Here is a 24,862-nt window from a genome sequence, read left to right as displayed (position 1 = left end):
TTAATAGCCTCAGGGAGACTAAAGTGTTTTACTGCACACTTGCGCAAAGTTCGCTCTAGGCCACTCGCCCTCCTCCCCCCACTCGCACAGGCAGCGCTGAGTGCCGCTGCTCATGTTCCACACTGGGTGAGCCTTAATTGGCCTGCCCAAATGAAATCGCGGTGCCGAGCCGATCGCGGGTGGCGGTTGGCTTCCCGACCGCCCCCGCCCCCGCCGAGCACCCCTGCCAAGGGCAAAATCCTGCCCATTGATATGAACATTACATAGATAGGAACATATGAATTAGAGGGAGTAGGACATTTGGCTACTTGAGCTTTCTCCACCATTTGATAAGAATATGGCTGATCTACTTGTGGCCTCAATATTACTTTCCTGTCTGCTCCCTATAACCTTCAACTCCCTTGTCAATCAAGAGTCTATCCAAGTCTTAAAAATATTTAATGACTCTGCCTCCACTATCCAATAGATGTAGGCCTTACCTGTCCAACCTTTCCCCATAAGATAACCCCTTCATCCCAGGAATCAGTTGAATGAACAATTCCTTTAAAATAATTTAATCTCTGCTGTCTTCCACCCTATCTCAGATCTCCTTTACTCTTCTTCCCACCCGCCACCCTTTCATTTGCCCAAAACCTATTATATTTCCAACTTTTCCCAGTTCTGATGAAAGGTTACAGACCTGAAACGTTGACTCTGTTTCTCACCCCAGAGGTGCTATCTGACCTGAGTCTTTCTAGCATTTTCTGTTTTTATTAAGATTGATTGTTTTTCCTTAACCTGAATAATCCTTAATGAACATAAATTCACATCTTTATTATTGTTCATTAGTGAACAGTTTTATAGTTATAAATGATAAATTCAGTTATGCTGCAATATTGAGGAATAATGAAACAACTGTAGGCATCTTTACTTACCATAGTTACAATGTAGAAAGTCATAAAGTAAAGGCGACTCCAGTTTGTAGTCTGAGATACCACGCCTTCCTGTGGAGAGAGAGCTATAGCTAGGTCTCTTATAAACATTTACAGTTAAGGAGTAATTCAGTGGAATAGATTTTATCTTTGGAGAATATGATTAATCTCAAAAAATCTCACCATGATTATATACCAATTGTTTACAACAGTCAACTCAAACAAAGTTACTGTAAAAGAGAAAAAAAAATGATTATTTTCAGAACTTTTACTGCATGTTGAACTAAGTAAAATAACATCTAAACTTTACTCACCAAAACTGTTAAGGATGTTATTGAAGTTATTGAGAGAGTAGTATCCCTGTATTACAGTTCTGTCACCAATGGTCCGATTTTCCCAGCGATAAAAATCTGCTACCATGCTGTTACTGTAAACAAAGAATTGGGTCATATTCTGAGGGAGTGTGTGATTACTCGTGTTTTGGGGAAAACCCTGTATTTTCTTTTGGGAAGATCCCTTTAGGTCCGAAGCGAAACTAATAATTCTGGCAATGTGTCCTTAGACTTCTAAGAAGTGCTCATGTGATCTAGGTTGCTATGGAGCTGAAGCAAAGGTGGGGGAGGGGTGGGGCTGTGAAAGTCAGGTGCTGTAAGACTGCTGTATGAAGGGACTTCGAGCCTACCTCCTGTATGAGTAAAGGAATTAAATCTCCATCTCGGAAAAACACAGTGCTGTTTTTCATGCCATATATGCTAAGGGGTGAGCGCTTGTATTTTTGTAAATGTACTTTTGTTGTATTGACTATTTAAAGTGAAATTTACCTCTTTATTTGATATATCCTTCACCTGCCAATTAATGTTTAAATTATGCTGATTTTGGTTTGTTCGCAACTGCAAAAGCTTTAAAAAGTGAAATCTTGTTCATTGGTTTTCTTTCCATTGGTGTCATGGGGATTCCTTTCTTTTAAAATGGTATCAGTCTCTATTGGGAGTGTAACAAGAGGAGCTGAGGAGTTGTGATACTCTGTGACCAAATTCTTGTGTTGCACAGAAAATCTACATAGGTTACAGTTATTTTTTTTTTAATCCCATGGAAACACTTACTTGCAACAGTTAGGATAGACAACATCACCAAAAAACTCCATTCCTACAATAGCGAATGAGTAGTAGAAAATCATGAGTGTCAACCCTAAACTGGAAGGCAGGGGAGGAAAAAAATTACTTCAAAGAAGAAACACTGCCTTACATATTAAAAATTATATAAAGTCATGGACTATACCTGGCCATTCGCGGAAGTAATTCAAACATCGTGTCCAGAACATCTCTGTATCTCCGCTTAATCTTAAACAATCTGGAAATTGGAGTTAAGATCATTTAGCCACTTAGATTCCTAAGATGTGAAAGCAATACTACAGAATAAAATGGTAATTTTTGAATTACTCCAGGTGATATGATCTTACATCACAATTTCAACCACTAGGGCTATAGTATCAACTTGCCACAAGGATGTTCAATTGGCTTTTTGGCGCAGCTGCACATTCCAGAAGCCATTAGATATTCATAGCCATTGTGAAAATGAATATTGGGTGGCTTCTACAACAGTTTGCTGATCAATAACCCCTGTTTTACGCATAGATAGCAAGTTAAAAATCTAAGATAAAAGCAAAATACTGTGGATGCTGGAAATCTAGAACAAAAACAAAAATACCTGGAAAAACTCAGCAGGTCTGACAGCATCTGCGGAAAGGGATAAAGTTGACGTTTCAAGTCCATATGACCCTTCATCAGAACTAAGACATATACAAATGAGATGAAGTATAAGCTGATAGAGGGGGGTGAGACAGGTAGAGTTCAATAGGGGGCTAGTGATAGATGGAGGCCAAGAAGAGACTGCCAAAGAAGTCATAGACAAAAGGACAAAGCGGTGTTGACGGTGGTGATATTATCTAAAGGATGTGCTAATGGGGACATTAAGGGTAGCAAGCAGGACAAGCTAGTGGCAGATGGCCCTAGTGGGGGTGGGGTGGGGGGGAAGGGATCGAAATGGGCTAAAAGGTGGAGATGAAACAATAGATTGAAATAAATTTTAAAATAGGAGGGAAAAGAAAAATATATTTGTAAAAAAATTATAAATGATTGGAAAAAGGGGGATCGGAAAGGGTGTGGGAATGGAGGAGAGAGTTCATGATCTGAAATTGTTGAACTCAATATTAAGTCCGGAAGACTGTAAAGTGTCTAGTCGGAAGATGAGATGCTGTTCCTCCAGTTTGCGTTGAGCTTCACTGGAACATTGCAGCAAGCCAAGGATGGACATGTGGGCATGAGAGCAGGGTGATGTGTTGAAATAACAAGTGACAGGGAGTCTGGGTCATACTTGCGGACAGACCAAAGGAAGGTGTTCCGTAAAGTGGTCACCCAGTCTGCGTTTGGTCTCTCCAATGTAGAGGAGACCGCATTGGGAGCAGCGAATGCAGTAGACTAAATTGAGGGAAGTGCAAGTGAAGTGCTGCTTCATTTGAAAGGAGTGTTTGGGCCCTTGGATGGTGAGGAGAGGGGGAAATAAAGGGGCAGGTGTTGCATGGGAAGGTGCTGTGGGAGGGGGTTGAAGTGTAGGGGGTGATGGAGGAGTAGACCATGGTGTCCCGGAGGGAATGATCCCTGCGGAAAGCCGCCGGGGGGGTGAAGGGAAGATGTGTTTGGTGGTGGCATCATGCTGGAGTTGGTGGAAATGGCGGAGGATGATCCTTTGAACACGGACGCTGGTGGGGTAATAAGTGAGGACAAGGGGGATCCTATCATGTTCTGGGAGGGAGAGGAAGGTGTGAGGGCGGATGCACCGGACACGTTTGAGGGCCGTAGGTGGGAAGCCTACCCCAGTTGAGGGAATGCTGAACCTCTATTCTACTTAAGTCATAGTAAATGTTAATTTTTCAATAAAACAACTTTAAAAATAACAGCCAGTTTAACACTTCTATTGAATATACATATGAATAAAATTAGAATTTTTAGGTGTATTTTGTTTGGTTGTGTAAATAGTGTTCCCAATTTCAATTGTAAATGTATGTCTATTTTCCCAGGCAAAATAAGAACTCAAAAACAAGGTCATAGTAAAAAAAAAGTAAATGCGTAAATCGCAGAAGCATGAGCTAAATATATTTGCTCAGAATGGAGGTAAATTTTTAAAAAATCTACATTTTATAAATTAAGCATAATTGCCTATCTGAAAGAGATAAATACTAAAGAATTGGTTACTAACCTTAGCAGCTGAAGTGGCCTCAAGATGACAATGAAGTAGAATGGTTCCATATCAAAAGCTAAGACCACTATTCCAACAAATGCAAGTATGGTGACCAGGAAATCAAACCTAAAACATGAAGGTATCTCATGTTGCTTGCATTGTACATAACAGCACAGACCACCTGGCTATATTTTACATATAAAAGATGCACACACACATATGCAAAAAACCCTACAGTGCAGTCAATATTATAAAAGCAAATTTGAACCCGATGCTTTTAGCAAAGTTAAAGTTTTCTGGGGTCCACTTCTTTTTTAAATGTGTTACAATCAAATATTCTAAAATTATTAATGCTGACATTTTTGTAAGGAAATTATGATTAAAAGATTTTGAAATATATTATTCCTTCTAAACTTTGCCCGTGTCCAATGGAAGCATAGTTTGATTTTCTTGTAAATGCTAAGAAAAGGGACCAGGGAGAAGAAATGATGGAAATTTGCAACACAACATAATGTAGATTGTCCAAAAAGCGGGTGTTATTTTGAACCAGAATGCCTTAGATAATGTGTCACACAGGTACAGTGTAGCGCGGAGTCCTTTTCCAGCAGACATTCTTGTCATCATTGCAGACCTAAATATTTCATAAAAATCTTATATTTATATGGTGATTTTAACATAATAGAATGTCTCAAGGTGCTTCAAAGAAGTATTAAAAAGCAAAACTAAACACCAAGGCGTTATTAGGGCAAATGGGGGAAAGAACTGAGATAGCAAGATAGGTCTTAAAGTAAGAAAATAAGGTAGAGTCAGAGGTCAGAGAACTGTCTTGATGGCAAAAGCATTGAGTCTGATTTTTGACCAAAAACATTTCTCTCTCACATTTTTTTTTGCCTTGAAACTTAAAAGGTTTTTTGTACAGCAACTTGCACTTTTACATAGAAAAACATCCCAAGACACTTGTGAGAAGTGTAATCAGTCAAATATCAATGCCAAATCAATGAAGGAAATGTTAGGAAGAGTGACCAAAAGCTTAGTTAGATGTGTATTTTAATAAGGATCTGAAAGGAAGAGAGGGGTGCAGAGGCCAAGAGGTTTATGAAGGAAATTCCAGAACATAGGGCCTAGACAGCTAAAGACATGGCCAGCAATGGAGGGGGAAAAGGGAGCAGGAGTTGAATAAGAGAACAGAGTTGTAGAAACTTAAAGTTTTTAGAGGGTTGTAAGGCTGCAGTAATTATAGAAATGGGAATGGAGATTTGAAGAGGGTGAGAAATTTAAATCTGAGTCAAGGGAGGATTGAGAGCCAATATACATCAGTGACCACAGGAGGGACTGGTGAGTGGGACTTGGCGTAGTATGGGGTACAGTAACAAAATGTTGGAAGAGCCGAAGGATAAAGGACAAGAGTCCAGCAAGGGCAACATTTCAAAATCGAGTCTAAAGATAATAAGGTATGGATTAGAGTTTCAGCAGCAATTCGGCTGAAATGAGGCTGAGACATGTAATATTACTGAGATGGAAATAGGTGGTCTTTGTTGTGAGAGGATATAAAGTTGAAAGTTAATCCTGGAGTCAAATAGGATGTTGAGGTTGCAAACAATCTGCATTGACTAGAGACAATGTCCAGGAAGGGGAATGGAATTGGTGGCAAGGATGTGGAGGTTGTGTGTGGGGTAGACAATTGCTTCAGCCTTCCCAGTATTTATTAAGTGGAAGAAATTGCAGATCATTCAGATTGGATGTTGAACAAACAATCTGACTATACAGAGCAGTGGAGGGGCCGAGTGACGCGTACGAGATATAGAACAGAACAATTAATATTACATGAAAGAAGTAAACAATGTTTTAATGTTACCCAATAGAAAAAAGGAAATTATCAACTGCTGAGCCAACAAAACTGCTTATCACTGACATCATTCAGATTGATCCAAGCAGTAGCGGTACTTGGAAGTCCCAAGCATTGCCTATTAAATCCAAACATGCTTAATTTTGTCAGAAACATTTTGTCAGTCCTTGACGGGTTGCATGAAGTACCTCAGTGAGGCAAGGTATTCCAGATCAGGTAGAGGCAAAACAGGAGTATACATGCTAACTACCCTGGATCACACTTGCAACAACATTGACAGCCTTGAAATTGTCAGCATTTCAAATGCAGCAAAATTGAGGTTTGAGGTACTAACAATTAAATAGAGTGATCAAGTCACCAAATTTTCCCTTTCTTCCATGTTTAATTCACCGGAGTATATGCCTCTTTCAACTGTCAATATAGTCAATCAACTTTGCTTCCAGGTCAATATCATTCCTGAATCAGTTGTCGGAGACACATACAGCAACCTGGCAATACCTTCCTAAGATGACAGATACATTCCTGCATAGATTAGAAACTCAAGAGTGGGTTAGGAAGAGGGACATAAATACATCTGCTTCCCACACTGTGCCACCCAGAAAACTTTAAAACAACTTTAAAGCAATACTATGAAGTCTGTTTTCAAGTTGTATTTGAGACATGCCCTAAAAAGGCTTTTGTAATAACTAAAAATAGAACCAAAAACCTGCACCAGCATTCTAACAATTGCTTAATTGGTGTTTTTGATTTATTAGGAGTAAGCATTTACTGTCAAGGTAAATAAACATTTATTTGTGGCACAGCATTAAAATCATCAAATTGAGCTCTCAAAATGGCATGCTGTTTGGTATTAGGCTACCAATGCTCAAAGTATTGTCTCAAAGTCCCTGTCTCCTGATATATATTTGGACTTGTAAAATTCCTGGTGGCAACTGAGATGTATAAATAATTAGAATAGATATTGCAAAATATTACTTCAAAGTAAATCAGGCTGATGGGACACAGGCCAGGATTTTATGGCCTCACTGTCACCTGTCTCCCCCTGGCAGATGTGGTGAGCTATTTAAATCTCCATTCAGTTCAACGGCACCGTAATAGCCTACTGGGTGGGAGGGGCCTTAAAATCCTGGCCATAAATTTAAATTAAAAAAAAAGTAAATTTATAGCATATTATAAAAGCTTCTTTACTCAAGTGTGACAAATATTTGGGATATTCAGCAAAAAAGGTCATAGGGCAAAATTTTTGCCATGAAGACAGGAAACGTAAAAATTACAGATCAGGGACTTAATTATAGGGTTGCTTATGGGAAAGTGGTTTTCATTTAGCACAGTTTTGTTCAGCACACCATTTTTTAGGAAGACATTAGGAGTGCTAAATGAGGAATAGCTGGATTTTCAGTTCTATGACCATTTAAGGAACTAAGTAACAAGAATTAAGTAACAAGGGTAGTGTTTCTTAGCAACATGCCAAAACTCATGAATAAGAAAATGCATTCAGCCAGATGGTATCAGTCTAACCACCCAGTCCAGTATTTAAGTGCATTTTGAATGTTCTATTGTTTGACGCTATAGGCCGAATTTTTCAGGTGTATCTCTCCCCTCCCCACCCTATCCCTGGAACTGGGAATAGGGATTGGGGGGAGGTGCTTGAAAATATCAGTGCCAGGGTGTTAATTTTGGGATGCACTTCGTCGCGCTGGCCATTTTGGGGTGGCAAGTTTGTGGCCCAGGAAGACTGCCTGTCCCCACAAGGCAGGCAGGCAATTAGGTTGGGTGAGGTTGCGAACAAAGTGGCAGTGTGTTTAAAATAGCAGATTGAGCATGTGCATTTACCATGATTCTTGGCACATGTGCAGTGACCGTGCTAAAACAAAAATGGAGGCAATGTTATTTGGGTAAGTTCCGTTATTTACAAACCATGCTAAAATGAAAACACGCTATTTGAACTAGCTTTAAATAGTGGGTACCGGTAGTATTAGTTAAGAGTTAGTTTAGACTTTTTATCCGGTAAGGGTGAGGGTGATGGTTAATAGCTTTATGGAGGAGCCAAATATGATCCAATGAGTGAAATAAAGAGATTCATCCTATGTAACTGCGTTCATTCAAATTTGCTACATTGCCCCAAGAGGCAAAGTAGCCTAATAATTCTGAGATAGTTGTAGAAAATCCGTCACTGCATTGCTTTGAATAGAGTATGTATATTAACAACTGTTTGAGTGTACATTGTATACAAAACTTTTAAAAATCACGCTTATACAAGTTAATTTTTTACACCATTTTTTCCAGCAGCCCTTAAGAAACAGATGTGTAAGTACTTGCCACAAAAAATGAGATTACAAATTATATATTCTGCACACCAATTTGTATTTGTTCCATACTCACAGATTCCAGCCAGATGTGAAGTATTCAGTTGGTCCCAGCCCAGTGATTTTCAGTAGCATTTCTACCCCGTAAACTATACAAAACATAGAAATACCATTGCTGCGTGGGTAAATATTCATTGCAAAACTTAAGTATGGGTGAATTGAAGTATAGGAAAGACATTGTTAAATCAAGATGAACTTTACAAGAACATCTGTAAGTTAAATCAAAGTGAACTTTACAAGAGCATTTGTAAGGTTTTCTTTTTGATACTGCCCTAACAGAAAATGCCACAGTTTCAACATTGTATGCACTTGTATTCAATATATCAAATTACATTTTACCTTTAGCAGATTTGTTTAAAAAAATCAGATTTTTCAATCTCCATTTGTTCTAATGAAGATTAAGAAGAAGCCTTATTATTGCTATGGAGAACTTATTACTGCTTTAAGCTCTGCAAGTGGTCTAAAGCCTCAATTTTCATTCATGCATTGCCACAGATGCAAGCATGGCATGTTTCCTGGCATATTGTGGAAGCACAGCACCAATGCTTAACTCTGCTACAGAAGCCTACAGAAGCCTCTCTTACAAGCCCCTCACATTTGCAGAATCAAACTCTACATGGATCTCACACACTGCCATCACAAGCGCACCACTCACTCTCCCACACACACCTTGACATCTCAATCTCACCTCACATCCTGTGCAGCTCACATACTCATCCCAAAGACAACTCCTCTCAGTATGCACACACATCCATCCTTATCATCTGCCTTGACATGCCTCAAGCTCACACTCTCTCCTTGTCTTTTTATGCAGGCCAAGCTTGTCCATAATAAAAGGGAGAGGTCCCAGACTGGTAAGGTCATGGCAGAGATCAAGGCCCCTTACCGAGTGTGAGGAGCCTGCTCTTCCCCTGGCTGGAGAGGACCGGGACTGTGCCTGGGGTAACGGTGAGGTCGGCAGTGCACACCCAAGTGAGGACCCTTCACCGGCTCATCCTTTAGATTTTGAGACTGTGGGTGCAATGTGATGTTTTGTATTTTGACGCCACACACTAATTATCTCTACTCACTTTCATAGGCACCTCTGCCAAGCGCCCTAGGGACAACAAGAGCCAGCCCCTCATCTCCAGCTCCCCGACACCTTGGATGAGGTTCTTGAGGATGCAACAAATGAAGACCCATCACAGAGCTCACCCATACCCTCCACCAGCGCAAAAACACACACCTTGGTGAGACCTAGATCTAGAGCAGGCTCAGGGTCACAATCTGGTGAGCACAGCACAGATTCTTTGGAGGCAGGGACATTCAGGTCAAAGACACTCGGAGGGCTGCTAGAGGCCAGAATTCTGCCGAGTCCGAGTCAGAAGATGACCTCCATATTCGGTCTTATGGCAGATGTTGGAGCTGCAACGAAAGACAATGGAATATCAGGCAGGGTTGTCAGATGCATTCCATAGATTACAACGTACGGAGGAGGAGGAAGAGGATGGAGGAGTCCTTCAGCGTTCAGTCTGAGGTCATAGCACCATCATGCCAGGGCACGGAGGTTAACACTGTAGGATGGTGGCTGCCATGGAGACCTTTGTCCAGGACTTTGGTCCTGCACTGTACCAGGAGTTGCACTCCATCATTGTAGGCATAGGTGGAATCAGTGGCTACACAAGAGGGGGCCAGGGGAGCTCAGTCTCACTCCAGGTACCCCCTCTCTTCAGGAAGTCAATTGGGGGCCCTCAGACACCCAGAGGGACAAGGGCCAGCAGCTGGACACGCTGGGGCCATCCATCCTGGTGACTCTGGGAGTGTCCAGCTGATTCCAATCCCCTCTGCCTGTGACCTCAACCAGCTCCAGCTCCACAGATAGAGGGCGGAATTTTCCATTTATGAGACTAAGTGCGGTGGCGGCAGTTTTGCGGTGCCCGCCCCACTGGCAGGAACTTGCACCTGTTTCTGCAGTTGGATGGTCATTAATTACGTACAGATGAATATCGGGCTGAATCACCTGGCAGGTCGGGAGCTGATTCGTTTGCCCGCTGTCAGCTGGGGGAGTCGAAGGTCCGGGCGCCATATTTAAAGGCCAGTCCAACACAAAATCTCACTCCCTCCAGTCCACCTGTCTTCCGGATACATGCATTGATGTCTTCCATCCAGAAGAAATCGGCAGAGAGCCTTAAGAAAAAGGCAGTACCTCAGTTCACCCACCAGGCCTTGATCAGAGGAATTCAGGCACACAGGCAAGTCATGTATCCCAGGGATGGCTGCAGGAAGCACAGCAGCCTCACCTCTCCGGCCTGGGAGGCCGTCGCAGAGCAGGTCAGCGCGGCTGGCAACTGTGCCCGAAATGCCATCCAGTGCAGGAAGGGGATGAATGGTCTTATCCACTCCACCTGGGCAAGTCATCCTTCAACTCCCTCCAATACCAAACTCGCATCATGCCATCATGTACTCAAATGGCTACGCTCTTCAGGGATTTCATGCAACCATTAGCAGGGTCACATATAAACACTCATTCTCTCACCGAGACTTTCACATTACCATCATCCCATCTATCATGTTGCTCACACTCCATCCTCTGGCCCATCTGGGGAAGGCTCATCACACACAGGGAACATGCATCTCACCCAACCACTGCTCCATCTATTTTCATCACATGCCTTTGTTTGTTCTTCATACAGGCCAAGCTGGCACACATCAGGTGCGAGAGATCGCAGACCGGGGGAGGGACGGTCGATGTCATTGCCCTCACTGAGTTTGAGGAGGCTGCAGCTGAGTTGGCTGGGGAGGACAGAGATTGCTCCTGTGGGGAAGGGGAGATCGGCCCCTCCCAGCAACCCAGTATGGATCACAGCTCCATCATATCATCAAATCCTGACAAGCACAGTGTGTCACATGCAGTCTTGTATGGCTCATGCTCATTAACTGAAACTCTATTTTCTATTTTCTAGGTACCAGGCCCCAAGCCAGTCAAGCAGCAGTGCAAGCCTCAGACAACATCCGATGAGGAAGCTCTGGAAGAATCGTCACAGCGCTAACATGCACCCTCAGAGACACACATGTCGGTGGGGCACAGATGTAGATTAGGCTCGGGCTCACTTTTTGGAGGACACCTCACTGACATGCCCCTGCACCAGTCGGAGGCACGGACAGCCCAGGTCTCTGGCACTCGGTGGCCTGCTGGAGATCAGCCACCCGCTCAGTCCCTGTCAGATGATGAGGCTCCACAAGGGGCCGTCAACTCAATGCTGGAGATGCAACGACAAGCAGTGGAACATCAGGCAGAGGTCTGACAGTCACTCAGTGGACTAGAGTGAATGATGGAGGAGTCTGTCCACGTTCTGTCTGATGTCGTGGTTCCGACATGCAAGCACCTTGAGGTCACCATGGGAAGGCATGAAGACCTTGGCCCAGCAGCTCTTGCTGCATTTGTGTGCAGCTCTGCACTCCACGCCAAACACCCTGGTGGCACCATCAGGATGTAGGCAACATGGGGACAAAGCACCTTGACCTCCCTCCAGGTTTACCATCTCCTACAGGAGTCAGGGCGGGGCCTTCGGGCACCCACAGGGAGGATGAGCATCAGCCAGACACCTCAGGGCCTCCTCTCAGGACACTCCAAGGCTGTGCAGTCGCTCACAGCTCCCTCTGCCTGTGACCCCATGCACTCCAGCTTTTCAAGCCACCAAGGATGCTTCTGTCCATAAGAAGTTGTCCCTTATCAGGCTGGGGCCCTGCAGGCCTCGGGCCACCAGAGGGCGTCTGCCAAGGTCATGGCAGACATTGGGATATAGCAGCCAGCAGGCTACCTCCACCTCTGCTGCAGATGTTGGTGCTGCACCCATGTGTAGTGGTAGAGTTAGGAAAGTTAAGAAAAATTGATGTCACTTTTGGGTCACGGATGTGCTATACATGTAAAGAAATTACACTTTTGTGAAGACCTTTGATGGTTATAGGAATGCTTTGGGCAACTGAAGGCATTGTGATTTTGTACTTTGGAGTACTCTTATTTTGAGGTTCAGCCATCCTTCCACTCAGTGATAATGTCCCACTGTGAGACTCACATTCCTGTGACGTGAACCTCAGTTGAATGAGTCTCCGCACCCTTGTGTGATATTAGGGAGATGTGTTTAAATCTTTATTTGAAGTGTATGATGTAAGTGTTTCTAACCCTTCTTCCTCAAGGAATACCAATGAGTGAGGGCAGCTCATCAGCATTGATATTCCAGCGGCATTTGTGTCTCCTCAATGGTAGTGGCAGAAGAAAAGACATGCATGGAAGGAGGAGATCCCTAGCGATGCCCACATCTCAGTTGTAGTGTTTGCATCATTAGAGGCAGCGAAGGCTTCATGTCTTCTCTTGCATTGCTCATGGTCCTCAGTGAACTCTCAGTTCCCAGAGTGAGCTCGCTCACAGGACCTCACAGACCAAAGCAAAGATCATGGCCGGGTGATTCAAGAGAACGGAAAGCGCAATTGTGAATGCAAGACTCATTCTCATTGCAAGTGGGTGGACATCCCCTGAGATGGAAGTAAATGGCATTGAGGGCTCGGAGGGACGTGGCCATATGCCCTCACTTAACTTTACTCTTCCCGGAAACTGTCAGCAATTAACGTATCACACGCATGTATCTCCCATGTCTTCCTTCCTCCATGGCATGATTGCGCTCTAACTGACCCTCAGCAGCTTCCTGAGGTTCCTGGGCCTCTGGATCTTCATCCTCTGATGAGTTCTCATCCTCTTCCAGTTCATTCTCTGGCAGGGGTTCACCTCTTTGCATTGCCAGATTGTGAAAGGTGCAACAGCTCTCCTCAGAATGATTCTGAGGGCAACACATCAGTGTCATCAGCCAGCGTTTTAGTGGGTACCTTTTATCTCCAAGCAGCCATCCCTGCAGACCCTGGGCTCTTGAAAATCTCAGGCACCTGGGAGTCTTGGCAACTCCCAAGGTACCGTGCACCAACAATATGTGCTTCCGGTGACACACACCAGTTGCACATTGATGGAATGATAGCCCTTGCGGTTTATAAACATTAGGGGGCTGCTGCCATGGAGCCCTTACAGCCACATGGGTGCAGTCTTTTGCACCCAGCTCTCTTGGGAACACAAAGATGGTGGTGAAGAGGGTGAATCTTGCAGCCTGGCTATCTTCGTCCAGAGCAAACCTGTCAGAATGATGGGCCTTCCTGTAAAGGGCACCTGTGACCTCCTTTATGCATTAATGTGTTGTGGACTGAGAGATGCCGCACAGGTCCACTGATCCTTGAAAAGAACCAGTGGCAAAGAAATTTAGTGCTGCGGTCACCTTCAAAGCCACTGGCAGGGGATACCCTGCAGCTCCACGTGGCGTCAGGCCATCACAAAGAATGTGGCATATGTGATGTACCAGAGCTCGGGACAAGCACAGATGTGCACGGCATTGCCTTTCACTCATTTGTAAATGGGAGACCCTATAAATCCTAGGTCTGGCGAGTTGTTCCTCTCCTCTTGATCCTCCTGTTCGCTCTCTGGTTCCGCTTGACCATGTCCCTCCTGCTGGAGCTGCGCATGGAGTCGCCTCTCCCTCCTTCAGCTCCTCCATTGTATTAGGACTTTGACAAGGGCTGCATTGAGCCCTGGATCCACATGTGCTTTTGCCTTCTCTCTGAAAGGAAATATTGAAGATATTAATGATTCAAGGGGCAAGAAAGTGAAGCTCAGAGGATGACACATTTGGAAACTGTAAGGGTCCATAGCTTTTCCTGCCCTACTTGCATGGCGGCTGATGCTGCCTTGTCCCTGAGACACTAGCACACACACTGAGGTGACCAAGATGGCATCGCAGATATGTAACATCTTGAGCCCTGCATGGGATGCTAAAGTTTAATTGATATGAGGGACCCAAACTAGCTCTGTGCTCCAATCTCTGATGTGGCATATTAGTGACCAGTATTAAAAAATTCATTTATGGGATGTGGGCATCGCTCATCCCTAATTTCCCTTGAGGTGGTGGTGAGATGCCTTCTTGAACCACTGCAGTCCCTGTGGTGTAGGTACACCCACAGTGCTGTTAGGGAGGGAGTTCCAGGATCTTGACCCAGCGACAGGGAAGGAGCAGCAATATATATCCAAGTCAGGATAGTGAGTGGCTTGGAGGGGAGCTTCCAGGTGGTGGTGCTCCCATGTGCCTGCTGTCCTTGGGCTTCTAGATGGTAGCGGTTGTGGGCTTGGAAGGTGCTGTTGGAGGAGTCTTGGTGAGTTTCTGCAGTGCAACTTGTAGATGGTACACACTGCTGCCACCATTCGTCAGTGGTAAAGGGAGTGAATGTTTGTAGAAGGCGTGCCAGTCAAGTGGGCTGCTTTATCCTGGATGGTGTCAAGCTTCTTGAATGTTGTTGGAGCTGCACTCATCCAGGCAAGTGGAATGTATTCCATCACACTCCTGACTTGTGCTTTGTAGATGGTGGACAGGCTTTGGGGAGTCAGGAAATGAGTTACTCGCCGCAGGATTCCTCTGACCTACTCTTGTAGCTACTGTATTTATATGGCTAGTCCAGTTCAGTTCCTGGTCAATGGTAACCCCCAGGATGTTGACAATGGGGGATTCAGCAATGGTAATGCCATTGAATGTCAAGGGGGTATGGTTAGAATCTCTCTTGTCAGAGATGGTCATTGCCTGGCACTTGTGTGGCATGAATGTTTCTTGCCGCTTGTCAGCCCAAGCCTGGATATTGACCAGGTCTTTCTGCATTTGCACGTGGACTGCTTCTGAGTATCTGAGGAGTGGCGAATGGTGCTGAACATTGTGCAATCATCAGTGAACATACCCACTTCTGACCTTCTGATGGAAGGAAGGTTATTGTTGAAGCAGCTGAAGATCATTGGACCTAGGACACTACCCTGAGAAACTCCTACAGTGATGTCCTGGAACTGAGATGATTGACCTCCAACCATCACAACATGGTCAATGAGTGGATGCCCCGTTGGCTCGTTAGGAGTGTCAAATCTTTAATTTCTCTCAGAATGTGGCCGCTCTGCTCTGGAGCCACAGACTGAACTGGACTGGACTGGATTAGACAGGTAAACATATGACAGGCCTTCATTGATGGAATGTCATATATATGATACAGCTGTGCCTCCTTCACTATTGCCTGCATTCCCAAATTCTAAATTCCTACGTGTTACTGAGATGCAGTGACTGTGATGCGAAGCCATGGAGCTCTGGGAAGCAATTTAACAGTGCTAATAAAGCCACTGGCTTTCAGTGGCTTTCATCGCAAGATCTTCCTCCTTTCTTTCTAAGCAGACTCCTGTTCACTCCTACAGCAGCAAGAAGTTAGAGGGCAACCCTAGAAAGCCCCCTCGTGTTCGCCCTTCCCCCTCATTGCCATTCCACAGCCTTCCTTCCCCGTTGCCCCCCTCATGTTCGCCCATCCCCCTCACTGCCATTCCACAACCTTCCCTCCCCACTGACCCCCTCGTGTTTGCCCTTCCCCCTCACTGCCATTTCACAGCCTTCCCTCCCTACTGCCCCCCTCGTGTTTTCCCTTCCCCCTCACTGCTGTTCCATAGCCTTCCCTCCCCGTTACCCCCCTCATATTCGCTCGTCCCCTTCCGCATTGCCCAAATTGTGTTCATCAACTCCACCCACGCCTCACAGCCCACCCCCGGTTGAAGTGCTAGTTTCTGAAAGTGGAGGTCTGCATGAATACCACAGCACAGAGGTATTCTTCGGGACAATGGAGGCACAGAGCAGGAGCAGACCCCAGTGCAATCATCAGCGAACATAACCACTTCTGACCTTAAGATGGGAGGAAGGTTATTGATGAAGCAGCTAAAGATGGGTGGCCTAGGACACTATCCTGAGGAACTCCTACAGTGATGTCCGTGAACCAAGATGATTGACCTCCAAGCACCAGAACATGGTCGATGAGTGGATGCCCATTGGCACATTAGGAGTGACAAACCTTTGCAACAAGACCAGCTCAATGCTCTGGCAGGTAGGCTATGTATGTTGCACTCACCTTGAAGTTACCAGTGAACTGAGGTCCGACTTTTGTACGCTACCCCTTTTTAAACTTGTTTGAGTTGACATAATTTCCCGCTGGCGTGACACATGATTGGAATGTGTGACAAGATTCTGGTGAACATCTGTTTTAATGAGCATTCATGAGATGTTAATGAATGCAAATGGATTCACACCACTAGTCGGTGGGATAACCAGCACTCCATAAACACACCATTGGGAGAACTGCAAGCTGTTTTTGCGCCAGCAGATTTCCGATTTTGTGCCTGCTGCTAGATTCTCCGCTCCAGCCCGCCATGAAACCTACCGTGGGATGGGAAAATTCCGCCCAGAGAATGATGCACCTGCCCCACAGCAGGAGACCCAAAACAGGACCCTCCACATCTCAGCCCTCCAGTAGATTCCTGCCAAAGTCATCACAGATAACAGGGCATAGAAGTCAGCAGGCTACCCCCATCTCCAATGTGGAAGTTGGGGAAGCAGCAAGACATAGCAGCAGGGTTAAAAAGATCAAGAAATAGTAGGAGCACAATGGTGGATGGGTGTTCACCACATGTATATACTTTCCACCTAAGCACCCATTCCACTTCTCCTCTTAGGTATCCTTCCTCTGTATGCTGAGTTGTTTTGTGGTCTATCAGTGGTCACACCATGTTCCCTCCTCCCACTTATAGCTGAGCTCACATTGTGTGCCTTTGGTCCAAGTTGTGTGAAGCCATCTCATCATAGTGTGTGTCCCTTCTCAGTTCTTCTCCAACAACAGTGATGCTTCATCCCCTATGTAAAAAGTGCTTGTGTGAGACATCTTGTTGACAAGCGGTGCGGGTACAAATGATGTTCATTCTTGGCTATGGAAGACGAAGACTCATGTAGTCCCCAACACATTTGCATTCTGGAAAGTTAAGGTGTAGTGTACAAGGAGAGATGCAGATGTGCATAGAGAAGGGTAACATCTTCTATATCTTCATGTACTCAACATCATCCCTGAGGGTTTTCAATCTAAAAGGCCTTAATCAGAGGTCGTGTGCGCTCCTGTCTGCCTTATGATGATGGAGGCAACATTAAATGGAGCCTCCATTTTCTTCATATTTTCCTCTCTGCTGAATAATTGAAATAAAAACATGAGCTAGCAGCAGTCTCCAAAGGTCCTTTTCCTGTCACTGACTAGTGAGTGACTGTGGCTTTAAGGGCTTGCTAACAATATAGGCACCTATTGGCCAATGCAATTGTGGCCATGGTTATGAATACTCTCAGTGTCACCGTTTCCTTCTCCCCGCAACACCCTCCACCCCTTGCCGCATCTCAGTAGACCTACTGCTATAAGATGGACATGGCCAGGAGCTTGGATGGCCTGCATTTAATCCCATTTACACATTACTCATTCAGTGGACTGAACAACTATATCCTTTGCAATATACATGAGGGTAGATGCTCTGAGAGGGCATGAGGTTCTTTTTGGAGGGCCTGGGATACCGATCTCTGAACCTGGTAGCCATGAGATTATGAGGTGGTATTTCAAAAAGGCTTCTCCTGCTGTACAGGTGCTCATTTGTTTTTGCTGTCACTATCACAGAGGGGAATATCCATAATTGTTGTAAAGGGTTACTGCACAGAGATCGATAATTGGAACTAATTGGAATTAATCTCATATGAATGTGCTTTTACATTGACGGCTCATTATTGCCTCCGTTGTAACAGTGATCTAAACACGTCTCAGCTGTGCGTTCCTGCTCATTTGGGAATACAGATTTCAGATGGGTGCCCCTTTAATCACCTCCCCAGTGCTGTGAGGCACTCTTTCCAGATGCCCGAACAGCCCTCTCCAGCAGCGTTTTCCACTGCTCCATTGCTTCAGGTTCCAAGATGGTGGTCCTCAGGTTTTATTAATAGACCAGCTATGACCCTCCCTCTATGACCATGAAAATCCCTCCCATTGTCCTGGAGGAGCATAATGTTCGGATTTCCATCCCTCCTATTACTCTCAGTCCTCCCCTTGTAATTCTGGATCCCATTGTTATACTGGTTGATATCCCTGTGTTACCCTCCGAGTCCTTTAGGCCTTACCCCTCCCCATCTTGAAGCCTATTGTACCGTCACATATAGGGTCACCCCATTGCCCTAATAAGATCATGAGTGCCCACCCCCACATTACCTGTTCCCAATTTACAGGCTGCAGATGCTTCCCCTGACTGTGACTGTGCCATCTGCAGGGGAGTACTATGCCATAAATCCCCTGGACTGCTGTGTCTGAGGTGCTGACCACGCCCTCTGCATAACATACTGGGCACTACTGACAGTGGACAGATATACCCTCTCCGTCCCTGGACTGGGACAAGGACAAGGACAGTTTTTTCAAGCTCAAATCATTACTTAAGCGCTTCTTTAGTCGACTATCTTGCCATTCTGCCTTCCACTCCCTAAGGGCTACTGCCTTTGACTCTCTTTATTATCTAGCGACGAGATTTCTTTGCCCTCAGTTTCTCCCCATAGTCATGTGTCTGTGTCCGACATTCCCCAGTCATCCTCCCCATCCCAAAGTCATGTGTCTGTGTTCAATGTTCTCACCTTCCTTCCCACTCCCAGTTAAGCCTTTGCCCTCCAGCCCATTCCCTTGCCTCTGTCTTGTCTCCACCTACCTAGTAAAATCTTTAACCCTTAGCACATCAGAACCCATCCCTGCCATCAGCTGGTCTGGTTTATGGAGCCTTGCCTGAGGTAGCCCCAGAAGCTTGGCACAGAGTCTGCGGAGGCGCAATGCAAGGTAGGTGAACTTACCTCGAAGTCACCAGCGAAGTTCAATTTGCCAGGTGCACATTGCTTATATCTGGTCATGATGCACGTCGGTCTAGTTAGATCAATGTGGCCTTTTGATCCAGCATCTGAGCGTGATTCCAGTGAGCTGCCTTGGTAATGAGCATTCATGATATTCTAATGTTTTCAAATGGCCTTCCCGACAAGGCTCAAAGGGAAACATGATCTGCCATTGAAGACTGGAGCAAATGATTGCAACCTGATTTGCCACCAACAGGAAACTGACTTTTTGGCTCCCATGATATTTGCCCCTCCCTCCCGCCATTACACCCATCATGGGCAGGAGCAGGAAATCCTGACCTTCATCTCTTAATCACAGCTGTTCTGTAATGGTAGGGAAGTTCCCCTCCAAGTCACTCACCATCCTGACCTGGAAATATATCGCCGTTCCTTCACTGTCGCTAGGACAAAATCCTGAAACCCCCTTCCTAACAGCACTGTGGGTGTATCTACACACCACATGGACTGCAGCAGTTCAAGAAGGCAACTTACCAGCACCTTCTCAAAGACAACTAGGGATGGGCAATAAATGCTGGCCCAGCCAGCAAAGCCCACATCCCGTGAATGAATGAAAAAAAAGTAAAGAAAATCTCTCCAAACAAAATTCCTCAAAAGCAGGTTGCCTACCCACTCATCTTAAATTCGGAGAATGGTGTGATGGCAAAGCATTAAAGTAAGAATTTTTATTTATAATGGAGCCAAAAAGGAATAATTTTACACTCAGTAAAGATTTTTTTCTAATCTTTTTTCGTAAGAAAACTTTCCTAATTTTTGTTCTCTGTATGGGTGGAGTGGAATCTGATGTGAAGGATCGTCGACTTCCTTCTCATCCCACACCCAAATTTCACAGTAAGTAATTCCCTATATATGTTAAAAAAAAAATCTTAACCCTCTTACAAATGACAATTCTAATAAACAATACCATATAAGTTTTCTAAACTAAATCAATAATATGGTCATATACTGTAGAAGAAATCCTAAAAGCACAAAAAAAGTTGGAAGTTAATTCAATATTCAAAGAAAAGGCACTTACTTGTGAGAAATACAATGTAACTCCAGGGCACAATCCTGGGAAAAAAGGCACCATCTACAGCCGGGATAATGCAATCACCCCAAAGGAAAAAAAGTTAAATTTCAAACTCAGTGTCACATACAAAAGGTGATAGACGCATATTCATATAATGCAAGAAATTTGCAGTTCTAGAAAGAATTGTTGGGCTAGATTTGTACTTTACCACCTGGGTGTAAAATTGGTGCAGCCAATCAGCTGTCCATTACATGCATATTTTACATTTCCATTGAAATCCGTGTGGAAGTTTTATTAAAAGTTGACCCCAACGTCTCCAATTACAAAAGTTAAATATAAAATTTAAATCGCTCTTCTCACAGCAGAGTTTATCCAGTGAACCTGAAAGGCCAGAGAAGTCCCCAGTTTGAATCTCCGGTCCGTGCTGAATAATATGACCTCAGTTGAGCAGTAAGTGCTTTAGTTCCCAGTCAACCGGACTAGGGAGGCAAAAGTCACCCAAAGTTCCCAATCCTAATCACTACCCAAAGGAAGTTGCTAATAATACAGGAGTGTGAATTCTATGATCCCTCTCCCATGCTACTTTGTGTTCAAATTGGCTTACAACATTCGCTTTCAAGGCATGCATATGAAGAATGGCCACTTAGGCAAGGTACAACAGGATAATTGACAACTGTGGAACCTTGGAGGCAATAGCTTTGGAAAATTAGGGGAAGGAGGAAAACTGACAGGGAAAAAAGACAAACAATTTTCATGTCCAATTTATACAACAGACTTGTTTGGATATCCTGATAATTTCACATACTTCCCATTGACATGTGAGTCACATCTTTAAATATAATCTATTTATACAAAGCACACCAATTAAATTAAACCGTTCTGACTAAACAATGTATTTGATATACAAAAATGGGTTTGCAAAGTAGTTTTTATACCTTTGATCATGAGTGTGTCAGCCAGTATCCAAATTCCATTCACAGCAATTACAACATCTGAAATACAAAGACAGATGTTTATCAAATATTTGTTCAACCGCTACAATATATTTTGTTTCAAAGTTACATATAGATTTGCAAGTCTATAACAAAATTCAGCAATCACTCATAAGTCGGTTTTATTTTGTCAACTCGATGCATAAAGCAATTTCTTCTCATCTTCCCTCAGGTTCCTTTGCCATGTTTTAACAGATTAAAGTTAACTTTTTAGGAAAATGGCTAATCAAAACTGTGTGTATGGTTTAACAGGCAATATATCCCACTGGCAAAATTCACTATGCATATAATGCAAATAAAACGTCACCTCCATAAACTGAAATATTTTTATTTATATTACCCCATCTCTCCTGACAATATTATGGGTCAATTCAAATTATCTTTAAAAATAAGAGATCATCAACACATACAAATGGCATGGTCAATGCAAAGTCCTGACATATTCTTCTAAGATGAGGAATTTAATTGTGTAATATAAACAGTAAAGGCATTTCTCAAATTATTCCAAATTCAAGCCTTCTACAGAAACCCCTTTCAAATGCCATTTTAGCATTGGGCATGCAACCAAAGCGATGCACCCTGTAAGGATTAATTAATCACTTTAAGAAATATATGTAGATTACCTATAACATGTAATGTAATTTAATCAATACCATAAGAGTAGATTACTGTTACTTTGGAAGGTTTTTTATTGTTAGTACTTGAAATCTGGTACTTTAAGATGGAATCTAATCGCAGTTGAAAAGGTAGAAGACATCTGTTTCCTTCTTGTGGCCACTAATATGAAAGTAGTACACTGGATACTTGGGAGATTTTTAAATCTACAAATAAATTCAGTAGATATTTACTAAAATGATACCACAACTTTATATAAAATTCCACAGGATAATAGTCATTGTTGATGACCATCGTCCATCCTTAGTCCTCCACAATTCCAATTCAAAATAGGCATCAGATTTTACCTCAACTCAGGTGTCTTAATTTTATTCAAGTTTTCTCAAAATTGGGATAAAATTAAAAGGTAGGCAAAGGTATTCAACTCTTATAATTGCCGAGATTTTGATTAATGCTTTGAGGTCATTGGCCTGAAATTGGGCAGTATTTAACATGGGCAACAGGGGTCTCATCTACCAGAGTTGCCTCCTTCGGGAAGGCCTGTTGCATTAAGTGCCCATTAGGCATTTAAGAGGAACGTGGCAGACCTTCCCCAAGATCAAGGATCCCTGGGACGGAAGCCTGCCCACCCTCCTTGAGAGCTGCTGGATAATGAGAGACTGGCAGGTGTGCATTGCAGGCAGCACCAGCGGGAGCAGTGGCTGCTGCTGGCAATGCACCACCCAGTGGTCCAGGATCACTAAGGCATACCGAGGCCAAAGATGAGTGAGGGCATGATGGGGGTCACATCGGGAGGAGGGGAAATGGCAGCAAGGGCAGGGAGCTGGCTCCCCCTTCTCATGCCAGATCCCTCAATCAGACAATAACTGCCTTTGAATGAAGGACCCCTCCCTGGAGCCACAAGCAAACCCGACAGACTTCCCACATGGCAAGTGCCCCGCCTGCTGCTGATTGGATACAAATTAGATGCAAAGGTTGTTCACAAGCCTCCCCACATTAGACTGAATTGGGGAAGAGTTAGGAAGGAGGCGAGATCCCCAACCACTACCGTCCTCCCTATTAAATGCACCCCTGCATCCAAACTCATCTCAAAGGAGGGCATTAAGTTAATGTGCTTACATTAACTCTGTTTCCCTCTCCACAGATGCTGCCAGACTTGCTGGGTGAATCTTCTGCCCTCCTCTGTGTTGCGTTTGGTAGCCAGGGGGCGGAGGGGTGGGTATTTAATCAAGCGAGAGGGTGACAGGTGCGGACCCCATCAACTTTCTGCCTCCACTCCGATTAAGACTGTGGCAGGAAGGCCCATGGTTGATCATCCCACCCTGCTGCCAATTGAGTCCCTTAAGGAGCCAATCAATGCCCACTTAAGGACCTCATCGCACCACTACTGATATTAACCCAGCAGTGGATGGAGGGCAAACCATGCAGGGAGCACAGCAAACAAAGCCATGAGGTGTTGCTTGTGAGCTCTGGGGGTGGTGGGGCATGCCTTGTTCAAAGGCACTTAGTGCCTGATCAAGTGATCTAGTATTGAGAAGGGGGGTTGCCCACTGAGAACAACCCACCACCGATCCTTCCTGCCAATTCCCTGAGATCCACCATTCCATGACTCCAGCAATGATCCTAGGCCTCAGATACTTGCAGCAGCCACCACCTGTGATGCTGACATACAACAGAGTTGTTGATTGGCTGGCAGCTCTCACTGAGTGGGACTTCTGCCCCCTGGGGTCCTTGATCCCAAAGAAAGATCCAACTCTGGCCTGTCAGGTGCCTAATGGCACATGATGCCGCAGGCCTTCCCAAGAAGAGGCGATGCGGGGCTCTTGCTGGCTCTTCAGCCAGCGTCCGCAATCCACATCACCTCCTTAAGATTCTAGTCACCAAGTATTTCCAGCATTTTCTGTTTTTATTGCAAAAAAAAGTCTCTTCCTTTGTTTTAATGTCCCAGATTTCTTGGTCAGTGGCAAAATGACAGTATTCGTCAATGACCTCCAAGATAGTTTCTCCACATAGATCTAGCAGTCTATGTGGCATAAATTTTACATTTCTGAATGTCAATTCAATGTGGTGCCAAGTCAAGGTGCCCCCCAGGTGTCTAGCAACAACGACATCACCAAGCAGGGTACGCAGCCAATCACATTGAAGTATTGTCACAGACAAATTGCAAGTAAAATGCATTGACTGTCCTTAACTTTTTAAATATCACTTTTAAGGGAGTAAAATAAATAACTGGAACCAATTAATAATTTGTCCAACGGTTATGAGGTTCTTGCAAGCTATGTGGAAGAGAGCAGGGACTGCAGGGAGGATGAGCAAACTGACCACGGCACCGTGGTACAGGGAGCCATTCAAATGGGAGGAGGAAATAGGAGTGTAGTAGTGGTAGGGGACAGTATAATTAGAGGGATAGATACTGTTCTTTGCAGCTGTGAGCACGGATCCCGAAGGCTGTGTTGCCTGCCTGGTGCCAGGGTTAAGGACATCTCCTCAGGGCTGCAGGGGATCTTGGAGTGGGAGGGGAGGAATCCAGTTGTGTCCACCTTGGTACCAATGACATTGATAGGACTAGAAAGGAGGTTCTGCCGAAAGAATTTAAACAGTTAGGAGCTAAATTAACAAGCAGAATTTCCAAGATAACAATCTCAGGATTACTACCTGAGCCATGGGCAAACTGGCATCAGTTAAATAAAATCAAGGAGTTAAATGTGTGGCTCAAAGATTGGTGTGGGAGGAATGGGTTTTCAGTTCATGGGGCACTGGTACCAGTATTGGGATAGAAGTGAGCTGTTCCGGTGGGACGGACTTCAATTGAACAGTGCTGGAACTAGTGTCCTGGCGAATCGAATAACTAGGTCTATAGAGAGGGCTTAAAATGAAATGGGGGGAGGGTTCTGGAGATGGGATACGTAGGCTTACAAAGCAAAAGGATTTGGCAGCATTGCAGGACAGCTATTTGAGACCCAGAGTGACACCCAGAGTGTGACAGGAAGGGACAGAGTGTACAAACACAAAACTTTCTCACTTTCAAACTGAATGCTAAATTCTACCATGTTATGATCA

The 24,862-nt window shown here is 44.4% G+C and overlaps 1 protein-coding gene across 3 annotated transcripts in view; it reads right to left on the bottom strand.

Moving 5' to 3' along the window:
- tpcn1 (two pore segment channel 1) overlaps window positions 1-24,862 on the bottom strand; it is a 132,669-nt gene that overhangs the window by 17,087 nt on the left and 90,720 nt on the right. For all 3 annotated transcript variants that reach the window (XM_041202317.1, XM_041202318.1, XM_041202319.1), the window contains 9 exons: window positions 21,131-21,187; window positions 20,202-20,255; window positions 8,377-8,449; window positions 4,167-4,274; window positions 2,190-2,261; window positions 2,015-2,104; window positions 1,226-1,338; window positions 1,095-1,141; window positions 915-983 (listed from right to left, as the gene is read on the bottom strand). In XM_041202317.1, coding sequence (XP_041058251.1) covers window positions 915-983; window positions 1,095-1,141; window positions 1,226-1,338; window positions 2,015-2,104; window positions 2,190-2,261; window positions 4,167-4,274; window positions 8,377-8,449; window positions 20,202-20,255; window positions 21,131-21,187 — 683 coding nt within the window. The remainder of the gene's footprint in view (window positions 1-914; window positions 984-1,094; window positions 1,142-1,225; window positions 1,339-2,014; window positions 2,105-2,189; window positions 2,262-4,166; window positions 4,275-8,376; window positions 8,450-20,201; window positions 20,256-21,130; window positions 21,188-24,862) is intronic.

Source organism: Carcharodon carcharias, chromosome 13, assembly GCF_017639515.1.
Source record: "Carcharodon carcharias isolate sCarCar2 chromosome 13, sCarCar2.pri, whole genome shotgun sequence".
In the NCBI taxonomy this organism is placed as follows: Eukaryota; Metazoa; Chordata; class Chondrichthyes; order Lamniformes; family Lamnidae; genus Carcharodon; species Carcharodon carcharias.
Note: the sequence above shows the minus strand (reverse complement) of the source record. Positions and strands in the feature narration are given on the sequence as shown.